Source organism: Oncorhynchus clarkii, chromosome 12, assembly GCF_045791955.1.
Source record: "Oncorhynchus clarkii lewisi isolate Uvic-CL-2024 chromosome 12, UVic_Ocla_1.0, whole genome shotgun sequence".
In the NCBI taxonomy this organism is placed as follows: domain Eukaryota; kingdom Metazoa; phylum Chordata; class Actinopteri; order Salmoniformes; family Salmonidae; genus Oncorhynchus; species Oncorhynchus clarkii.
Genome location: NC_092158.1, coordinates 77826573 through 77848644, shown reverse-complemented (window position 1 = coordinate 77848644; position 22072 = coordinate 77826573). Strand labels below are relative to the sequence as shown.

The following is a 22072-nucleotide window of genomic DNA, read 5'->3' as shown; positions in this document are numbered from 1 at the left end:
TTCAAACATAAACAGTAAATATTTTAGAAACACAAATAGAATGAACAAAAATATAAACGCAACATGTAACATGTTGGTCCCATGTTTCATAAGCGGAAATAAAAGATCACAGAAATGTTCCATATGCACAAAAGGCTTATTTCTCTCAAATTTTGTGCACAAATTTGTTTACATGCCTGTTAGTGAGTCTTTCTATTTCACCAAGATAATACATCCACCTGACAGGTCTGGAAAATCAAGAAGCTGATTAAATAGCATGATCATTCCACATGGGCACCTTGTGCTGGGGACAATAAAAGGCTTCTCTAAAATGTGCAGTTTTGTAACAAAACACAATGCTACAGATATCTCAAGTTTTGAGGGAGCATGCAGTTGGCGTGCTGACTGCAGGAAAGTCCACCAGAACTGTTGCCAGAAAATGTCATGTTTATTTCTCTACAATAGCCAGCCGCCTCCAACTTCATTTTAGAGAATTTGGCAGTATGTCCAACTGGCCTCACAACCGCAGGCCACGTGTATGGCGTCGTGTGGGCGAGCGGTTTGCTAATGTCAATGTTGTGAACTGAGTGCCCCATGTTGGTGGTGGCGTTATAGTATTGGCAGGCATAAGCTACGGACAACCAACACAATTGCATTTTATCGATGGGAATTTGCACAAAGATACCGTGACAAGATCCTGAGGTTCATAGTCATCAAATCAAATTGCATTGGTCACATACAGACCAATAGATGTTATTGCAGGTGTAGCGAAATGCTTGTGTTCCTAGCTCCAACAGTGCAGTAATATCTAACAATTCACAACAATACACACAAATATAAAGTAAAAGAATGGAGTTAAGAAATATATAAATATTAGGACTAGCGATGTCGGAGTGGTATTACCTAAAATACGTTAGAATAGAAAACAGTATATACATATGAAATGAGTAAAGCAGTACGTAAACATTAAAGCAGTTTTGTGCAATTCGTCCGCCGCCATCATCTCATGTTTCAACAAGATAATGCACAGCCCCATGTCGGAAGGATCTGTACACAATTCCTGGAAGCTGCAAATTTCCCAGTTCTTCCATGACCTGCATACTCACCAGACATTGAGCATGTTAAAAGATGCTCTGGATTGACGTGTACTACAGCGTATTCCAGTTCCCGACAATATCCAGCAACTTCTCACAGCCATTGAAGAGGAGAGGGACAACATTCCACAGGCCACAATAAAAACATTTAAAAAAATGCCTATCTGTTTTCCCAGTCATGTGAAATCCATAGATTAGGGCCTTATGAATGTATTTAAATTGACTGATTTCCTTATATGAACTATAACTCAATACAATATTTTAAATTGTTGTATGTTGCATTCATATTTTTGTTCAGGTAACTTTGAGTCACCTTAATGGAGTGCAGATTAAAACATGGTAAATTAAAACACACCTAAAAATCTTGTCATGACTCCTGCATTTTCACAGACCCTTTTTTTATTTATTTTTTATTTCACCTTTATTTAACCAGGTAGGCTAGTTGAGAACAAGTTCTCATTTGCAACTGCGACCTGGCCAAGATAAAGCATAGCAGTATGAGCAGACAACACATAGTTACACATGGAGTAAACAATTAACAAGTCAATAACACAGTAGAAAACAAAGGGGTAGTCTATATACAATGTGTGCAAAAGGCATGAGGAGGTAGGTGAATAATTACAATTTTGCAGATTAACACTGGAGTGATAAATGATCAGATGGTCATGTACAGGTAGAGATATTGGTGTGCAAAAGAGCAGAAAAGTAAATAAATAAGAGCAGTATGGGGATGAGGTAGGTGAAAATGGGTGGGCTATTTACCAATAGACTATGTACAGCTGCAGCGATCGGTTAGCTGCTCAGATAGCTGATGTTTGAAGTTGGTGAGGGAGATAAAAGTCTCCAACTTCAGCGATTTTTGCAATTCGTTCCAGTCACAGGCAGCAGAGTACTGGAACGAAAGGCGGCCAAATGAGGTGTTGGCTTTAGGGATGATCAGTGAGATACACCTGCTGGAGCGCGTGCTACGGATGGGTGTTGCCATCGTGACCAGTGAGCTGAGATAAGGCGGAGCTTTACCTAGCATGGACTTGTAGATGACCTGGAGCCAGTGGGTCTGGCGACGAATATGTAGCGAGGGCCAGCCGACTAGAGCATACAAGTCGCAGTGGTGGGTGGTATAAGGTGCTTTAGTGACAAAACGGATGGCACTGTGATAGACTGCATCCAGTTTGCTGAGTAGAGTGTTGGGAGCCATTTTGTAGATGACATCACCGACATCACCCTAGATTTGCTGCTCTTGTGCAGGGAAATTCATTAACACTTCGATTTTTTTAACACCTCTTTCATTTGAAATGCTAACAGTCCCCATGGTTTAAACCCCCCTTCCCCTCCAAATTTGCCAATTACCCACTGATATGTATAAAGGGCCCTGCAAGAAGGTGGTAAATAAGAGGGCCGTTTGAAAGGTGGTTATATAAACATTGCCTAATATTTTTAACAGGTATTTTAAACTAGGTGGTTCGAGCCCTGAATGCTGATTGGCTGACAGCCGTTGTATATCAGACCGTATACCATGGGTATGACAAAACATTTATTTTTACTGCTCCAATTACGTTGGTAACCAGTTTATAATAGCGATAAGGCACCTCTGGGATTTGATATATGGCCAATATACCACAGCTAAGGGCTGATCTTAAGACTCATCGCGGAGTGCCTGACACAGCCCTTAGCCTTGGTATATTGGCCATATACCACACCTCCTCGGGAATTATTGTTTAAATACACCACATCTTCTGTCTGAAATGTGTGTGTTTGGTCACATACTTTAATGGAATCCCCAGATATCAAATTATAACTATGTTATATCCTGGATAAACAGGGCATGGTGTATTGAGTTAATAATTAAATAATGATTTATAGTAACTATGTAATTTTGGGAAATTGGCTGGTGATTATCTATCCCACAGTACGGTATTGACTCGTGAACTAGCTAGCTAGTACTTTCAGACTAGACATCGAAAGGTGAAACGGGATTGGCTACTTCTTTGGTCACATGCTACTTTCGCCCAATTAGCTTTCAGAAAGTGCTGTTCAGGTGTGTGTGTAGTCATTTCTGCTCCTCAGCGAGGAGAGTTGGAGCGAAGCGTCGCTGAATTGGTAAGTCTAGAAGGATGTTTTATTTTGAGTGTTTTACAACGATGCACATTATATTCAGATTGATTAAATAATCACCACCGTCCATATGAACATGAATTAAGCAACTATATTACCGGTGACACTCATTTGCCGTTGTACGAATTACGTCTCGCAAGCTAACGTTAGCCTAGCAGCAGCCCTCTTTGTTCAGAACGCTCTCTCAGCTCGAACCACAAGCAAGGCAGCACGTCGTAAGGCACTATGCTAGCTACCTAACGTTATATTATGGAGAAAAAAAAATAATTTACGCGAATAGGAATAGAAAGCAAATGCAGGATTTTGTCCATCGTTATGTATGATTGCCTATATAGCTATGGCTAGTCAACGTTGGCTACAATGCAAGGACACGACCATCTTGGGCTAGCCATGCTAGCTAACAGACGCTCATAAAATGTTATCACAATATCATGGCGATCACATATGGCATTTTATATTTAACTATCTATATATACCCACATAGTTAGCAGTCTAATCGTGGTGTGACTAGTGCAGGGGGCATATTCCAGACTGGCGCACTGAATTAAGGTTTGAAATTAAAATGGCGTCTGGGAGGATTCTCTTAGCCAGCAGATCCTACCCACTTGCTTACAGCAACACTGACTAGGGTCAGACAGCGTTCCTGTGTAGATAAAGACACCACAGAGCCCGCGCCAAATATTGCTCTATATGCTGAATTGTCACATTGATCAACTGGTAGTTTTTCAGGAAAACTGTCATTTTCCTCCTCGGGAAGCATAAGCCACAGCAGCCATTTTGGAATATCAGTGTGAGCCAATTGGCTCCTTTGTCGTTCAATAAAATTAAAATCAAGCAGTCATTCAGTCTTCTTGGTGTAACAGTTGGGATAATGGGACAATTTGGTGTACAACCAGTTATCATCCCAGGATTGAGGTGTGTTTAAAGTACTTGAATTTGGTACTCTGAAAAACCACTGGAATACCTTCCAAATCAGATGTTTTCTCAGGTTGGTACTCGTAAAAGTACTTTAATTAAATTGAGAGAACAGAAAATGCTCATATGTTTATGAAATACCAAATGGCAGGCAAATTTAGATCTAATCCTGCCTATTGTGCATAGCAGAATTTTTTTGCTGTCTTTTATTTCAGCTCATGAAACATGGGACCCACAATTTACATATTGCATTTTTATATTTTTGGTCATTATATATTACCCACTTTTTTGTTTGTTTTTATATCCACATCACTGGACCCAACCAGCCCACACTGTAAAGTGCAACAAATACATCAGACTGATATTGCGAGCATTCGTGAATCAGTCCTGAAGAGCTATATGAAGGGGGAAAGACAAAGCACTGCACCCTGCGCTGGCGGCAGTTCAACATTGTGACATTTTCCTCTCCAACAACCTCCAGACCTTTGTTGCCAATCGCCTCATTCACAGGCTCCTGCCGTTCACATGCCGTTTTCCTCACACAGCCATTCCAAATAGCGACACTAAAGCAGCCAGTCAGAAGCAAGACACTTTTCCTTAGCTATTAAGTAGATGCCCAATAATAATAATATATTAGTCATTAAGCTGGAATTGTGGAGTAAATTATGTCAGTAGGCATGTCAAACCCTGCTCATCACTACTCAAGTTACATCAGTACTCACTTACCACCATGTATGTAGTGAAACAACACAGTAGAACTTGTGAGGTGGTGATGAATAGTCGGCTGTTTTTTTCATGAGGTTGTGGCGAGACACCGCTATCTGGTGGTGAAGAATGATTGCATAATATGAACTATTACAAATTGATGGTCATTGAAAATAAATATTAGTGCTTGGAAAAGTACTTAAGTCCTTTTTCATTTGACTGCATCAATAGATAGCGTGCCATGAAAAGGGTACATGCTGAATCAGGGGATGATGGAAAACAATCAACACCCTTTTTGTGTGAATATTGTTAGGATTCTGATTTAAAAAAAAACAAAAACCCCAAAAAAGGTGTGGCTTGTTTTCCATCCTCATAAAGTTATGGTACTTGGCTAGGCCCTGGGTTGGTAGAGCCACGGCAATGTTTTTTTCACAGCTAGTCATGTAGTTAGCTAGCTATCGGGCCTGGATGCCAGTCTCTTTCTGCCATAGCCCCTCTAGTAATGTAATAGTATCTATGTCATAAACCTTCAAAGTGACAGAATAGTACTGGTAATGGCAGCCATTTTGGTCAGGGAGAAATCCAAACCAGTCACTTCTCAGTATTGTTGTCGTCTACTAGAGGTCGACCGATTATGATTTTTCAACGCCGATTATTGGATGACCAAAAAAGCCGATGCCGATTAATCGGCCAATTTTATTTATTTGTAATTACAATTACAACAATAGTGAATGAACACTTATTTTAACTTAATATAATACATCAATAAAATCTATTTAGCCTCATAAATAATGACACGTGTTCAATTTGGTTTAAATAATGCAAAAACAAAGTATTGGGGACGAAAGTAAAAGTGCAATGTGCTAAGGTTTAAGTTCATTGCGCAGAACATGAGAACATATGAAAGCTGGTGGTTCCTTTTAACATGAGTCTTCAATATTTCCAGCTAAGAAGTTGTAGGTATTATAGGACTATTTCCCTCTATACCATTTGTATTTCATTTACCTTTGACTATTGGATGTTCTTATAGGCACTTTAGTATTGCCAGTGTAACCGTAGCTTCCGTCCCTCTCCTCGCTCGAACCAGGAACACAATGACAACAGCCACCATCGAAGCGGCGTTACCCATGCAGAGCAAGGGGAACGACTACTACAAGGCTCAGAGCGAGTGATGTTTGAAACGCTATTAGCGCGCGCTAACTAGCTAGCCATTTCACTTCGGTTACACCAGCCTCATCTTGGGAGTTGATAGGCTTGAAGTTATAAACGGTGCAATGCTTGACGCACAACGAAGAGCTGCTGGCAAAACACACGAAAGTGCTGTTTGAATGAATGTTTACGCGCCTGCTTCTGCCTACCACTGCTCAGTCAGATACTTAGATACCTGTATGCTCAGTCAGATTATATTCAACGTAGGTCACGCTAGAAAATATTATTAAACATGTGTAGTTAACTAGTGATTATGATAAACTTCTCTTATAAAAAAAAAAATCTAGCTAGCAACTTACCTTGGCTTACTGCATTCGCGTAAAAGGCAGTTTCCTTGTGGAGTGCAACGAGAGAGGGGCAGGTCGTTATTGCGTTGGACACGTTAACTGTAAGGTTGCAAGATTGGATCCCCCGGGCTGACACGGTGAAAATCTGTCGTTCTGCCCCTGAACAGGCAGTTAACCCACCGTTCCTAGGCCGTCATTGAAAATAAGAATGTGTTCTAAACTGACTTGCCTAGTTAAATAAAGGTGTAATAAAAAAATCAGCAAAACCGGTGTCCAAAAACACAGATTTCCGATTGTTATGAAAACTTGAAATCGGCCATGCCAAGTAATCGGTTGACCTCTATTGTCTACTTCCATCGCTAGTTGTAGGTGGAACGTTTAAATTTGGAGAATGCTCCTTTAAATCCATTGTTGCTCCATGAGATAATCCAACAATGTGTACGCCGCCATGTTAGAGTATCTTTGTCTTCTCTCATTGAGCAAAACAGGTGAGTGTCATTCAAAGTGACGCTTTATTTCTGCTTTGATCACGACGTGCAGAACTTTGGACATCCACCTACCTGCCTTGAACAATGAGAGACAAAAATACTCTAAGATGGCGGCATATACATTGTTATACCTCTGAGCAAGAATGTATGTAATTTAAAATTGGCACATTTTCTAAATTCAAATGTTTCTTCCGCAAGTAGCGATGGGTTTGGAGAAGACTTTGGTGAATTGTGCATGTTGAAAAATTGCTCCTGCCGTTTTACACTAGCTAAGGTATGGAAGCATTCACATAGCCACCATTACAATGCTAGTTTCCTGAATAGAGGGATTTGACACACCAAATTATCAGTTTGGTTGTGTACCTTGAATGACTTCTCAGCCAGGTTTACAGTCAGAACTGAGTGACTCAAGACGTGGGGTACTGACAGTTTCTAATTGATGTCAACTGCAATGAACCGTTTGTAGATTTTAACTGCAGTGTGCTCATGTGTTAAATACATTTTGGCTTTAGGACTGTGCATGTACTGCAGGTCTGTCTGGTGACTGATACCCTTTGCCTCATCTTTCTGAAATGTACACTGGCTCTGGAATGTTAATTTCAAACTGAAGAACCATGTTTTTTTTAGGTCATTATTGCTCTCGGTGTCATACTGGTATACAGGAGCAGTAGCCCAATTTATCTTCCTTGGTAGAGCTACATTTTAGTCACTAACATATCTGCTCCTGCAGGACTGATTCATAATCAAACTGATTGAATCAGTGTTTTGAAAGTAGATGCTGATAGTGCCCCCAGGGATTGTGCTACAGTTGTGTCCTGGCACTGCTTCAGCCCTGGTCCAACTTCTCCCATCTTTTATTTTTGGGAGGAAGAATGTGACCGGTGTCCTGCTCATCCGTAGGCCTACAATAATGGCACTGCCCATTTTTTAAAAATCAACAATGGTGATATCACACCACCTTTGGCGCTGGGTTTTATACAGGGAAGCTCAAAACAGGAGAAACATTTTAGCGCAACCTTGTCCAATAACGATGCTCATTGAGTCCTATTTTCCCCTCCCCCATTTCGTGCCTACTGAACACAACCCAGGTTTGCAACAGGCTACAGTAGGAACACCCTTGTTACTGCTGTTTCAGCACACTTAGCCTATGGGCAATTCCGTGGTATCTGAAACTCCTGTGTAAATTGTTTAAAGCAGTCAATGTGCATAGTTGTTGGTTTGTTAGAAATCAATGGTTTGTTTGGTATACATTTTAAAGTGAAATTGGAGTTTGTGTAATTCCTTTAGCATGGAATTTCCCTTGTCATGCAAAGCCACCCTCCACTTTAGGGAGGTGCATTCTTAGGTCTGTTCAAAGAAATCCCTATGTTCTGTTACCCTTAAATAACATGTTTTTATTTTAGCAAAAAAAAGGACATCTTCTACTCTAGGGGAATCTGGCATCCTTTTATTGCTTTGCTCATTTTAAGCATGTCCCTTTTGTTCTCAGCAGAACCAAGCAGCAGTGTTGGTGTTCTCTCAGGAAGGACCTGTTCTTGTATCACTGCCATTTACACAGGATCGAAGACTCTAAAGCAACTATGGTACCGCTTTTCTTATACACTCATTTTTAGGAAGGCTATTTTGTGTAAACACTTTCTATTTAGTAGTGAACATTGAGCACTTTAATTTTACTAGCCTCACTCACCATTATAATAATTTGCCTCTGCAAGCAATCAACTGTATTTGTCTGACATAATTGATTGAGAAGATTATTTGTAAGTTAACAAGGACACGGCATACAAGTAGACCTATAAAAAAAATGATTCCATCAAATGTCCATTGTAATTCAGGTTGCTGCCAGTCAAAACTGCCCTGGGCATTTCAAACACATGCTCCTGCTTGCATTTGATTGCACTCCTCTAATTGTACGTGACTCTCACCCAGCAGTAGTCCATGGATGATTATGTAAGGACAGTGAAAGCTGACTAAGTAAAATTACTGTATTTTGAGGATTACAGTGGGGTGAAGGTTATCACAATATGACTGTTTCTTCCTATCAAAGCCACTTACTGACTACAATTGTGACCTGCTGAAGTCAATTCCTTAAAATAATTCCTCTATTCCGGTCCAGCCTCCTCCCCTGCGCCACCGCTCCATGCGTATCTTCATGAACGATGACCGCCATGTGATGGCCAAGCACTCCGCTGTGTACCCCACACAGGAGGAGCTGGAGGGTGTGCAGAACATGGTGTCCCACACGGAGCGCGCCCTCAAGGCTGTCTCTGACTGGCTGGACGAGCAGGAAAAGGTGGTCAAGTCTGCACCAGACGGAACCGAGTCCGATAAAGAAAGGTAAGTGAGTGGAAAATTGTATTCAAAATGGTGCATGGGGTACAAAATGTCAGTTGCGTAGAAATACGTTTTGCACCATCAAGGCTGGAGTGTTGGTGAAGGCAGCATCACTTTCAGCTTTGAATTTCAAAGGTAATTGACCTGGGTACCCATGTCTCCTCTGCCAGTGAGCCCAAGGTGTCGGAACAGGCCACACGGTCCCTGCGTGGGGTGATGAGGGTGGGCCTGGTGGCCAAGGGCTTGCTGCTGAAGGGGGACCTGGACCTGGAGCTGGTCCTTCTGTGTAAGGACAAACCCACCATCACCCTGCTGAAGAACGTGGCAGATAACCTGGCTGTGCAACTCAAGGTGAGTCCATTCACCCTCTAGTGTTTTCTGTGTCTTCATATTCAGTTGGCTTTGTGAAGTTGAATTTGTTCTTTCGAGAATATACTCTCCTGCATCATTTCAGTTGTGGGGTGATGCATTCATTTGAGAGGAATGGTCACAACTGAATTCAGTAGCAAATAGTTTTTTTTTAATGCTTGGGGTACATGACCTTGACTCCTTGGTGGGATAGCCACTACATGGCTATTGTATTAACAATTCCTCCTGTTCTACCTGGCAGACCATCACAGAGGACAAGTATGAGGTCACTCAGGTCATCCGTGAAGCCACCATCGTAATCAAGAGCACCAAGGAGCCTCCCCTGACCCTGACTATCAACATGACGTCCCCCCTGGTCCGCGAGGAGGTGGAGAAACAGGCTGCCGGAGGTAGGCTGCCACACAGGGGCAGATGGTTCACTAGCGCCCCCTTAGGCAGGGAGACTAAACAGGCAGGCAGCCAGTCTAGACAGATATTGTTTATTGGGCCTTCAATGGAGCTAGGGGATATGTGGGAACTGTCATGTAATGAAACCGTGCTATGTTTATAGCTCTTTAGACTCTCGTAGTTCCATGTAATGTGATGTACATTTTTGATGGCCCAATACACAGTATAGAAAGGCTAGTTACTGACTGAAAAGGGTTTTCTATTCCCTATGGAGTCCAGACATTAACTATATGAAGGCTTACTGAGAATAACAAAAAAACAAACACCACTTTGTTTGCATGTTTTATACTGAACACTGAACGGTTTGCATTGCAGCAAAAATGAGTTGCAAAGTGTTGTCAAGTGTTCTGGTTACTAGACCCAGCAGTGGGCTATTGACTGATGTTCATCAGCAGGGAGGACACGGGTTACAGATAACGCCAGGGGCTCTTTGACTCTGCATGGCTGAATGTCACTTCTCCCAGTCACAGTCAAAATCAGGGGACAACTGTGATCAGTCTTTGTAAATCCAATCCATGGGGGTTTGTCCGAAGCAGAGGGAGTCATAAGTTCAATAATAAATACAAGAAATACCTACAGTTCCCTCTGTAATTATTGGCACAGTGAAGCATTTTTTAAATTTATTTTGGCTCTAATTATTTGAGGAAGTTAGATGCACATATCATACCACTCCAAAATACTAACCTCCCCTGTTAGTGTAATTGGGTGGGGTTTGCATATCTTGGGGATATATTTGTGCGTTTAACTTTCTCTCATCATTCACTATTCATTCAGGATTATCCATAATTATGGTAGCATCCATATTAATGTAGAAGTGTTTAGAAATGTATTCTTATTTATAATAAAGTTTACTCCGAAATGACACATTATTTACCATAAATTTCTATTGGGCACAAAATAATCTGAAACGCAACCAAAACTAACAGAAAATGCATCCAACAAATGTCGAGTCACAAGCTTTATGTAGTCATTGCATGCTACGAGTATGGGACCAAATACTAAACTTTGAACTACAAATGAATTTGTACTAAAAGTGCTGTAATTTCTATACGGTTCACCCGGTATAGATGCCCTCAAAGACAAGCTGATGGTCTGCTCTTTAACCTTGTAGTCATTGTTGGATTTCAAATCCAAATGTTTGGAGTATAAAGAAGACAAAATGCTTCACTTTCCCAATTACAGAGGGCACTGTATATAATGAGAAAGGGTACTAGTTGGTGGCGGCCCATGTTCCCTCAGACGTTCTGAACAGGAAGTTGGATGTACCCACCAGGCATCAACCTAGCCTTATCTATAACTGTGTCAACATTGAAGCCCGGTTTGGCTCTTGAAGGCCATCAGTTTTGCTGCAGTGTGGACTTGTTTTGATAATTTTGTGCATCTGATTCTCTCTGTCAAGCCTTCTAGTTTGTCAATTTTTAGGGACGCTGGACCTTTGACCAACTGGACGCTCTCTGTCTCGGAAGGGGCTAAGCAGTACACCCAGTATAGGGGTGAAGGGGAGGGGCTCTACCTCTCATTGTTATAGCAAAGCACTCATAACTGGGCTGAGGCATACGAGTTGACATTGAGTTAACATAATGGACACAACTTCCCTTTTGATAATTCACTCCCACTGTAATCTTACATCATACACATTTTTCTCCATATAGGCCTACTTAGAGTGATCTTAAGAAATCACCCACTTAACAGCAGTTTCTGAAGTGGGTTGAAGTTATATATCTTTAGTGTAATTGCAGTTTCACTGAGAGGTTCAGACCATCAAGTTCTCCAGGTGGGGGGGGTCCCCCCTCCCCTTCCCTGTCCTGCCTGTGGTTTGGGAAAGCTGCCTACTCCCCCTGGCCGTGTGACAGAACCCCCCTTGGTCAAACTGTACCTTGTCTTCTTATTCCACCCGCCAATAGAAACGCTATCAGTCAACGATCCACCGGATGTTCTGGACAGGCAGAAATGCCTTACTGCCTTGGCGTCTCTTCGCCACGCCAAGTGGTTCCAGGTTTGCATCTTGTCTTTATTTGTCTTAAAGTAGTTCAGTTTTTTTCTACATTTGACGCAGTTTCTTTCTTTGGTCGTTTTTTTCTGTTTTTATTTTTAAATGTCCTTTCGAAGTGTATCTATCACCTGTAGTAGACTTCTTACTCTGTGGTTTTATAGCGTTTCCAAGGAAACCTTTGTCATTACCTTGTAGAGATGCTCTGCTGACTTAACAGGTTTGATTGCAGTGTCATTGAAAATGTTCAATGCTGCTTTTAGAAAGGACGTTCAACAATCCCCTCAAAGCAACTGTTGTCTTAAACCACTGCTTAATTTTGATCAGAGATGTGGAACTAACTTGCTACACTCGGGTGCAATATTTCTCAAATATTATCAATCGACAACCCTTTTCTGTACTATCATATTGTGTTGAGGTTGATTCCTCATTGTGGACTATGTTGATTCTTAGTCATCATAGTCATCTCTTGCTCTTAACTGTAAGCGCTCCATCTCTGCAGCCTGTTCTTGTAGAGTGTGTAGGCTCCAATCCCCCATGCTCTGGCTGTTTCAGCTTTCTGTGTGCCACAAAAAAGGAATATTGCACCTTAGTTAGAAAATGTACATTCACTATTCCGTCTTCTGGGGCCTCATTTATAAACCTGGCTTATGACAAAATATGACCCAAAACATGTGTGCACCAAAGTTGGCATTAATTAAAAATACTCTCCTCCCACAAACTTCAGACCATGCATAAGCACAGTTTCTAGGGGTTGAAGTATTACATTGCAAGGTGAAAGTGGTAGCCTTGTGCTAATGGGGAATATGACTCTTACTCACTCACGAATAATGCCAAAATCTGCCATTAGCGAGAAGAGCAAAATCCTTTTTATTTTCTTTGCATTCTAAAATAAAATCCTATTTCACTTACATGATCATTGCAGAGTGAATTCTTCACCTTTTCTGACTCGTGATTTCATAGGCTACTTGCGAAATGGTCTATAGGCCTACAAGTTACTATAGGCTACCATTCTTCCCATCGCTCATTTCATTTGACTTACGTCACAGTAGTAAATAAGCTATCTCATTTAATTGGGCCAATTTATAATGTCATGTTTTTAGTCTGCATCCAACAGGAGAATTTAACAGATGAACAGACAGTTGCTCTACTGAAATGTGTAGGCCTACGGTCATTTTTTTTATTTTAGAGTAGGTATTGTTTCAGAACTTGTGGACATTACTACATATTTAGGTTTGTGGGGAGAAACATTATTGCATTCAACAATCTGTTTACAGGTCCACAACAATTTGCAATTGATTTTGTCATTCAGATACTGCAAAAGAAAACATTCTGCCAACACACGACATCCGATCAAGTTCGCTATTGCTATTTAGATACTGTCTTTGCCTATTTCCAATTCTAGTATACAGCAAATAGGGGCATTATTGTCACCATAAAATGTGAAATATGGGTGTTTTTCAGGTGGACTTATCCTGCTCGTTAACGTGCACACTTGTTTACATTTTTATGACTGGTCTGATTTCTAATGGGGAAAATGCATATGTTTGACATGTGCAAAGTTTATATAAGGCCATTTTTGTCCGTGCGTAGTCTTTTCAGAAATGGTGCAAATATTTACTGTTAAATTCACACAATGGTTATAAATGAGGCCCCTGGTATATACCCCATACAATAACCTTCAGAGCTACTGTAAGGTATCACCACTCATTAAACTAAGCACATTATAAATACTGTCATTGTCCTACATTTTTTCCATGTCAGCATTTGGCTTTACATTGACTCCCCTTCTCCCTCTAATCATTTAACAGAATCACAAGTTGACACATTTGATACGGAGCTGCAAGAAGCACAATTACTCAACAATCACCACCCTGTCATACCTATTACAGCACCACTGATCAAATCTGCTTTTTACTTCACACAAATGGAGTTGTCTATTAAATTCAATAACCACATCTGCAGACAGAACAAATATCACATTCATGCTGCACTTTTCCCATACTGTACCACAATAATGACAAAGCAGAGCCGTTTGTCTGTGTGGCTTTTTGATGTAGCTGCTGCTTCGTGTTTTTGTGAGTTTTTGTTTGACTAAGGCTCCCTCTCCCTCCTCCCCCTCCCTGCTTGTGTCTCCAGGCCAGGGCCAACGGGCTGAGGTCCTGCGTCATCGTCATCCGCATCCTGAGGGACCTGTGCTCCCGCGTCCCCACTTGGGCCCCACTGCATGGATGGGTGAGTCACCAGCAGCATTTTCTGCCAGCTGGTTCGTCTGACTCCTGACATTTGGTTTGAGAAATGTCATTCTAATTACAGTGGTCAGGTTTGATGTGTAAGATGGTCATTTATTTAAGGGGCTTAGTACATCAAACTGCAACAATTTCTTATTTACAGCCTTTTTATCCAATTTGCCAAACATCTGGACAAAATACAAACATTAACATTTCTTCCCTTCACCCCTGCTAGCCAATAGAGCTGCTGTGTGAGAAGGCAATTGGCACAGGGAACCGGCCAATGGGGGCAGGAGAGGCTCTGCGAAGAGTTTTGGAGTGTCTGGCTTCTGGAATCCTCATGGCTGGTGAGTAGTCTCAAAGAACGGAGAGGACATGTCCTCCCACCTCTGCTTAATTAATATAGTAGTAATTCCACATCACAAGCCAAAAGATGTCATAATTTGCCTGTTGGTTTTTAGATGGTGCTGGAATCTGTGATCCATGTGAGAAGGAGCTGACAGATGCTATTGGCCACCTGGACCTCCAGCAGAGGGAGGACCTCACACAGAGTGCCCAGGTGAGTCACATTTACACCAACAGGGCCTACCGAGTGGGGCAGTGGTCTAAGGCACTGCATCGCAGTTGCTAGCTGTACCCCTAGAGATCCTGGTTCGAGTCCAGGTGACCGGGAGACCCAGCTGCGCACAATTGGCCCAGCGTCATCCGGGTTAGGGGAGGATTTGGCCGGCAGGGATGTCCTTGTCCCATCACGCTTTAGCGACTCCTGTGGCAGACCGTGCGTGCACATGCACATCGCCAGGTGTGCTGTGTTTCCTCCGACACATTGCTGCACTGCTTCCGGGTTAAGCAGGCATTGTGTCAAGAAGCAGTGCAGCTTGGTTGGGTCGCGTTTCGGAGGACGAGTCCGCCCGGGAGTTGCAGGGATGAGACAAGATTAACTACCAATTGGATACCACAAAATTGGGGAGAAAAGGGGGTAAAATTGTGTGTTTTCGACACCAACGACAGGGTGTGATTATGGTGGCTGTAGTGAATGGAAAAAATCACCACCTGTTCATCTGTTTTCAGCATGCCTTAAGGCTGTCTGCCTTCGGACAGCTTCACAAAGTGCTAGGGATGGACCCCCTTCCTTCCAAAATGCCCCGGAAACCCAGGAGCGAGACCCCCATTGACTATACAGGTAAGCCAGGCTGCAGACGTGTGCATACAACTTAGTGTCCATATTTTGGAAAGGCTCAGCAGTCCCTGTGTTTTTGTTGCAGTCCAAATCCCCCCCAGTACAACCTACGCCCCACCAATGAAGAGGCCTATTGAGGAGGAGGAAGGAGGGGAGGACAAAAGTCCAAACAAGAAAAAAAAGAAGCTGCAAAAGAAATGTAGGTGTTGCTTAGTTCTTCCTGTTCTTCAGTGTTGTCATGCAAATTCGGCTACTCTTTTTAATTTCCCCCTTGGCTGGACCAAAACAATTTATTAAGTGGCAGTGCTTTTAATCATAATCTTCACTAGCCCCAGATGAGAAGTCGGAGCCTCCCCAGGCCATGAATGCTCTGATGAGGCTGAACCAGCTGAAGCCTGGCCTGCAGTATAAACTCCTCTCCCAAACTGGCCCGGTGCACGTACCAGTCTTCACCATGGCTGTGGAAGTGGACGGCAAGAGCTTTGAAGCCTCAGGCCCATCCAAACGCACTGCCAAGCTTCACGTTGCTGTCAAGGTGAGTGGGTGTATGAGGTAAATGGTGTAGATGTTCTAAGCGTTTGGTGTGTTGTCGTGAAATCAGAAGATTGTAACTATTGTCTGCTGCGCTTCACATTTTCCTTTCCAATCTTTTGCCTGGCCCAATCATAGGTCCTCCAGGATATGGGCCTCCCCACAGGTGTGGAGCTGAAGACTGCTGAGCCAGTGAAGACTGAGGTGGCAACGGCCATTGTGGAGGAGGTGAAACCCTGCATCACTCCCATCGCAATGGACACCGCAGCCACAGGGGCGGACAGCGTGGAGGCCACAGATGGTGCTGAGGTATGGGTCCTCGGAGTAGAACTCAAAACAATGTTTTTGGACACTAGGCTCGGTTTTGACTCCAGTTTATTGTATTGGTCTTGTTTACAGAGAAATGTCTGTTTTTCTTTGTCTTAGAGTGCTCGTCAACAGGGACCAATCCTGACCAAACATGGGAAGAACCCTGTGATGGAGCTAAACGAGAAGCGGCGCGGCCTCAAGTATGAGCTCATCTCAGAGACCGGAGGCAGCCACGACAAACGCTTCGTCATGGAGGTAAGTGTCTCAGGCGTGAACGACGTGCCCATCCACCCTGCAACCAGACTGATACCTTTTAGAATCAAACCGTATATATCCAGCTGCTTCAATGATTGGAGGAGTTTACTTTATTTGCACCAAATCTCAATTTCATGTACATTTTAGGTGTCTTTCTTTTCTTTATTTTTTGCTTGGTTTTGAGAATTTACCCCTGAATCACTATACTGAGAGCTTTGTCGTTTCTAACATTACATTTGGGTGTTTTTGGAGTTTTGTTTATCTGTGGCTCCCATACTGCAGAACGAGCAACAAGAAAGTATATTGGTGAGGTACATTTCTCAAAACAGTGTCTGGACACTTCTATAGCAACTTTATTTGAGATTTAAATTGTATGTTAACTTGACCTTTTTTAAACATTGACAATAACAACATGAGCTTGGCTTTGACACAAATTATTGGTCCCATGCTTTATTCTGTTCTTGCCTGAGTCTATGTATTGACCTGTCTTTCCTCCTGTTCCAGGTGGAGATAGACGAACAGAAGTTCCAAGGGACTGGCTCCAATAAGAAGGTGGCCAAGGCATATGCTGCCTTGGCAGCCCTGGACAAACTCTTCCCAGAGGGCTCTGCGACTGAGGCAGCCAAGAAGAAGAAACTCCCAATGGTAAGATTCCTTCTGCCTTACTGTATATATGTGCTTGCTATTGTTTGTAAAATATATTAACTGAGTAATTATGGTTGCTGCTGACCTGTCTGTCAATTTAGTCCTCGTGTTTTCTCCAACAGCATGGGTTTGGCATGATGGGTGACCCGACTGGTGACCCGGCAGCCACTCCCAGGGGCAGAGGTAGAGGGCGTGGCAGGGGGAGGGGCCGAGGGTTCAATAATGGTGGCAGCTATGGACAAGGTAAAACAGAGCTATATGCTACCTACAGTGCCCTCAAAGTATCCTTTACTTTCTCCACATTTTGTTATAGCCTGAATTTAAAATGTATTAAATGTATTTTTTGTCACTGGCCAACACACATTGCCCTAATGTATAAAAAAAAAAAAAAATTACTACCCCATCTCTGTACCCCGCACATGCAATTATTTGTTAGGTTCCTAAGTATAGCAGTGAATTTCAAACACAGATTCAACCACAAAGACCAGGGAGGTTTTCCAATGACTCGCAAAGAAGGGCACCTATTGGTAGATGGATTTTAAAAAAGCAGACACAATATCTCTTTGAGCATGGTGAAGTTGTTAATTACACTTTGGATGGCGTGTCAATACACCCAGTCACTACCAAGATACAGGGTTTCTTCCCAACTCAGTTGCCAGAGAGGAGGGAAACCGCTCAGGGATTTCACCAAGGCCAATGGTAACTTTAAAATGGGTAGAGTTTAATGGCTGTGATAGGAGTAACTGAGGATGGGTCAAAAGTGTAGTTACTCCACAACACTAACCTAATTGACAGTGAAAAGGAAGCCTGTACAAAGTTTAAAAATATTCCAAAACATGCATCCTGTTTGCAACAAGGCACTAAACTAATACTGCAAAATAATGTGGCAAAGCAATTAACTCTTTGTCCTGAATACAGTGTGTTATGTTTGGGGTAAATCCAATACAGAGTAACACTCCATATTTTCAAACGCAGTGGTGGCTGCATCATGTTATGGATATTCTTGTAATCTTTAAGAACTGGGTTTTTCAGGATAAAAAATAAACTGAGTGGAGCTAAGCACAGACAAAATCCTAGAGAAAAACCTGGTTGACTGCTTTCCCTCAGGCAGTGGGAGGTGATAGCAGGACAATAACCGAACACACAAGGCCAGTTAAGCACAGGAGTTGCTTATCAAGAAGACAATTAAATGTGCAAATATTGGACAATCCAGGTGTGTAAAAGCTCTTAGACTTACCCAGAAAGACTCTCAGCTGTAATTGCTGCCAAAGGTGATTCTAACATGTATTGACCCAGGGGTGTGAATATTTATGTAAATTAGTGTGTGTATATATATATATATTTTTTTTTTTGGGGTCCATGAACATGTTTTTCCTTTGTCATTATGGGTGATTGTGTGTAGACTGTCAGGTCAGAAAAAATATTTTTCATTCGGGCTCTAATACAATAAAATGTGGAGTAAGTCATGGGGTATGAGTACATTCTTAAGGCACTACATGCAATTATTGTGTATTCTGTCCCTTAATTGACTTTATGCTGTAAATACTGTTTTTCAACATTAAATGGTAGGCAACATCTCACGTCAGCTGAGAAATGTAATGGTTGGTTTGCTTAACTCTTCAGGTGGCTATGGAAGTTATGGATATGGGAACAATGGAAACTCTGGCGGCTATAGTGAGTATTGACTTTCCCTTATCCTCATCTTCCAATCCCTGGAATAGTCTTGCGACCCAGTCTGGTTTTCATTTGATATGTCCACCTTTATCATGAGGACACTACAAGAGGGTTTCTCACTCTACTCGCATTGTAAGATAAGCAGAAGTTCAGTGTGGTTTGATCAGAGCACAACATGCTCAGCCATCTTGGTGGAGAGTTAGTGGCATACATCTGGAGGTTTCCAACAATACAAGACCTGGAAATGTTATTTAAAAATCTATAATCAAAGTATATTTTTGTTTTGGAGAGTATGCCATTGAATGTCATCTAAACAAACTACCAAAGAAGGAACTTGAGTGCTCTTATTCCTGGTTCGATTATGATTTTACATTTCTCTGCTTTGTTAAGCCACAGGACTCAATCTATATCACTTTGACAACCCCCCCCCCCCCATATGAGAGACCCCCCTCCAACCAGCAGCCTGTTCTGAGGAAACACCTTGAGCGTGACAGGAGCAGAGAAATCTAAAAGTCCCAACAAACAAAAAAAAGCAGTTTTGAAAACAATTTGACCAAGTCATTGACACATGCCACTTTTTATGGCAAAAAAACAAACCAATCTAATTCAATTTTTCCTTCTCTGCTCTGTCTCATTCTTTAGGTGACTTTGTCTCAGACTGCTATGGCTACCACGAGTTTGCGACATAGATCATCCCAATCTTTTAAATCAAAACAAAATGTAGAGAAAGAGGAGCAAACTATAGTGTTCCTGCAACATGAACTCCAATCACTCCCCTGGGAAAAAAACTCCCTTTGCTTAACCGCTACGACTCATGTCCCAACGCCTAGAGAGATGGGAGGCCAGTGAGTGCTTGTTGCCTTTGGTCACCTTCCATACCCTCTGCCAACCCTGGGACGTACCTGGACACCTGGATATGCCAAAAGCCACAGGCACACTTTCCCAATAGACTGCCTTCCTTGGTGGAATTGAGACCAGAGCATTATGGTTGGCTGATGGATAATGGCCCACTGTGATGACATGCACATTGGAGTGGGTCAGACTGGGGAGATTGATCCCACTGTGGCCATCTGTCTTGAATGTCTACACACAAAAAAAGTTATTTCTTATGATGTGAACGGTCTTATTTCATTTTGCTGTCTGAAAATGTATTATCAATCACCTCATTGTCAATGTTTTTATTTTATTTTGCATTTTGTTATGAGAACATAAGGCTGCTTTGAATATTTGCAGTTTTTTATTAAAATGTCAGAATTGCTAAATTGTGGCTATTGATGCATGATGGTGGTTACATGCTAGTCTTACTTTGAAAATGATAATGTTCACAATGCCCCTCATTTACCTCACACGTGAGGCACCTTTAGGCATGAAAGAACCACAGCGTTGATACTTGCACAAGACTGATTTTGACATTCTGCATTATGATTGTGAAGTAAAAATAGTCTTGTATGTTTTTAAAAAATAAATGTGATATCCCATACAATAATGTGGTACTACAATTTTAGTGAAACGCTTCACTTTCTTGAAAATGCAATGTATTAATCTTCACAAGCATGGGTGTGACAGCAGTAGAACTCTACAAAACCCCCTCTTAATTTCATGCCTCTTTCTTTTAGATTATTACAATAGTGGAGCAAATGGTGGAGCTGCGGCTGCTGGCACCGTTACTGAAGTCGCTGCGGCCAGCACTACAGGCGTGACAGCTACAGGAACCTATGGTTCATACTACCAGAATGATGGGGGCTACTCCACCCCATCTCCAGCTCCCAAAGCCCCTGTCAAAAAGGAGGCCAAGTCGACCTTCCCTGGACCGCCAGGCGTTGGTGGGGGGGCCCAAGGGGCCTACCAGACCACCCCTGGCCAGAGTGCCTATAACCAGTATGGCCAGGGCTATGGGCAAGGCAATAAGACCTTCAATCAAAACCAGGCAGGAGCAGGAGTTTATCCTTACAGCACTGCCTACCCCAGCCAGGTGACGGGCAGCACTGTTGCCAGCCAAGACTACAGTTACGACGGTAAGATGGATTTTCGGCACAGGGGATCACAAGTTCAACGTAACCTAAGCTGTTTTATCAAGAGTTTCACTAATCAACTTCCTCTTCCATAGGTTACGGAAATCAGTCAAATTACAACGCACAGGCAGGAGCCAACCAGAGCTATGGTGCAAATCCAGCGCCATACCACAACCCAGTAGGATACGGCAGGGGAGACCCCACCGTGAACTACCAGTACAGATAGACTGAATCCGCCCTCTGCATACCCCCAACTGAGCCCCACAGTACCACCCCACAACCCTGTCACAAGCGTTCTCCAAAGAAGCGATGGTGGCTGTCCTGTGATCCATGGTTTTTCCATGTCTACGTGCATTTGGTTATTTTTTTATTTAAAGTAATAAACTGGACTTATTATTTGTCAGCTCCCCACGGCTGTATCAAATGGTCTATTTCATCAGTTTGGTCAGTGTTCAAGCTTGTATTTTATTTGTATGCACTCCACCAATTTCCCCTCCCCCATATCACCACCACTACCACCCAAAAAGAGGGAATGACACACCACTTTCTTTTTTTTTAGCCCAGCTATGATTTTATTTCTGTCCATACATACAGTTAACTATGTTGACCACTAGTTGTTTTTGGCTGAGGATTTGTTTAAATTTTCATTTTACAATACAATGGGCCTGGAGAACTGCTTGCTTGTTGACGTATTTGCTTGTAATTTTAGACATTTATTTTTCAATGTTTTAGTTGACGTATTTCTGTAGTTTTAACTCCAACAAATAATTTGGGAAATGACTAGGAAGACATTTTTAAATGTCAATTACATTTCTGGTCAAAGTAGATTTGGTGGTTGGGATGATTTTATTTTTTCTCAGAACCGTGTATAAGAAAGTGTGGTGTTTGTATCAATAAAGGACTTTTATTTTGGAGGAAAGCAACTTGTGTGTCGACCAAGCATTTCACTTCATGAAAGAGGCTCTCTACTAACCTTATGTTCCCTCCCAGATATCTGAAAATAAATTTTGAAGTCAATATTGTGCAATGAAATGTTACATTTGTCCTTTTGGAGACGCTCCAATCCAGAGTGATTTACTACATTCATCTTAAAATGGCTAGGTGGGACAACCACATTTTTCCTCAAGGTATAGCTTAGCTACAGCAAAATGAGTTAGCTGTCAAATTATAATCCGTAACAATTTTTGGATTACCCAAACTAATTTATTTTGAATACATTCATTACTTAGATTCCTTTCCCCATAAAAGGTATTGGAAGACAAATGTATGTTCCCAATTGAACCACATCAATGTTAGTTTACATTTA

The 22072-nt window shown here is 42.1% G+C and overlaps 1 protein-coding gene across 4 annotated transcripts; it reads left to right on the top strand.

Annotated features, from left to right (window-relative positions):
* Positions 1–3095: 3095 nt before the first annotated feature.
* On the top strand, positions 3096–21783 carry LOC139421376 (interleukin enhancer-binding factor 3 homolog). 4 transcript variants are annotated; one of them, XM_071172208.1, is made up of 19 exons: positions 3096–3173; positions 8285–8375; positions 8906–9126; positions 9294–9474; positions 9734–9881; positions 11844–11935; positions 14069–14164; positions 14396–14507; positions 14622–14719; positions 15232–15343; positions 15426–15539; positions 15670–15875; positions 16010–16180; positions 16298–16435; positions 16940–17080; positions 17203–17323; positions 18704–18754; positions 20371–20769; positions 20862–21783. In XM_071172208.1, the coding sequence occupies exons 2-19, from the start codon at positions 8373–8375 to the stop codon at positions 20990–20992; spliced, it is 2535 nt and encodes an 844-aa protein (XP_071028309.1). In that variant the 5' UTR covers positions 3096–3173; positions 8285–8372; the 3' UTR covers positions 20993–21783. The 4 variants fall into 4 exon arrangements, with proteins under 4 accessions (XP_071028309.1, XP_071028312.1, XP_071028308.1 ...); XM_071172207.1 differs by having other exon boundaries at positions 3114–3173; positions 8282–8375; positions 20862–21689; XM_071172211.1 differs by lacking the exons at positions 20371–20769; positions 20862–21783 and adding an exon at positions 19397–20232 and having other exon boundaries at positions 3109–3173.
* Positions 21784–22072: the final 289 nt, after the last annotated feature.

Excerpts from the sequence above, each read along its gene's own strand:
- LOC139421376 (XM_071172208.1), top strand. Across the intron at positions 15,876-16,009 it reads AGCTTCACGTTGCTGTCAAG|GTCCTCCAGGATATGGGCCT; the intron begins GTGAGTGGGTGT and ends GCCCAATCATAG. Across the intron at positions 16,436-16,939 it reads ACAAACGCTTCGTCATGGAG|GTGGAGATAGACGAACAGAA; the intron begins GTAAGTGTCTCA and ends CTCCTGTTCCAG.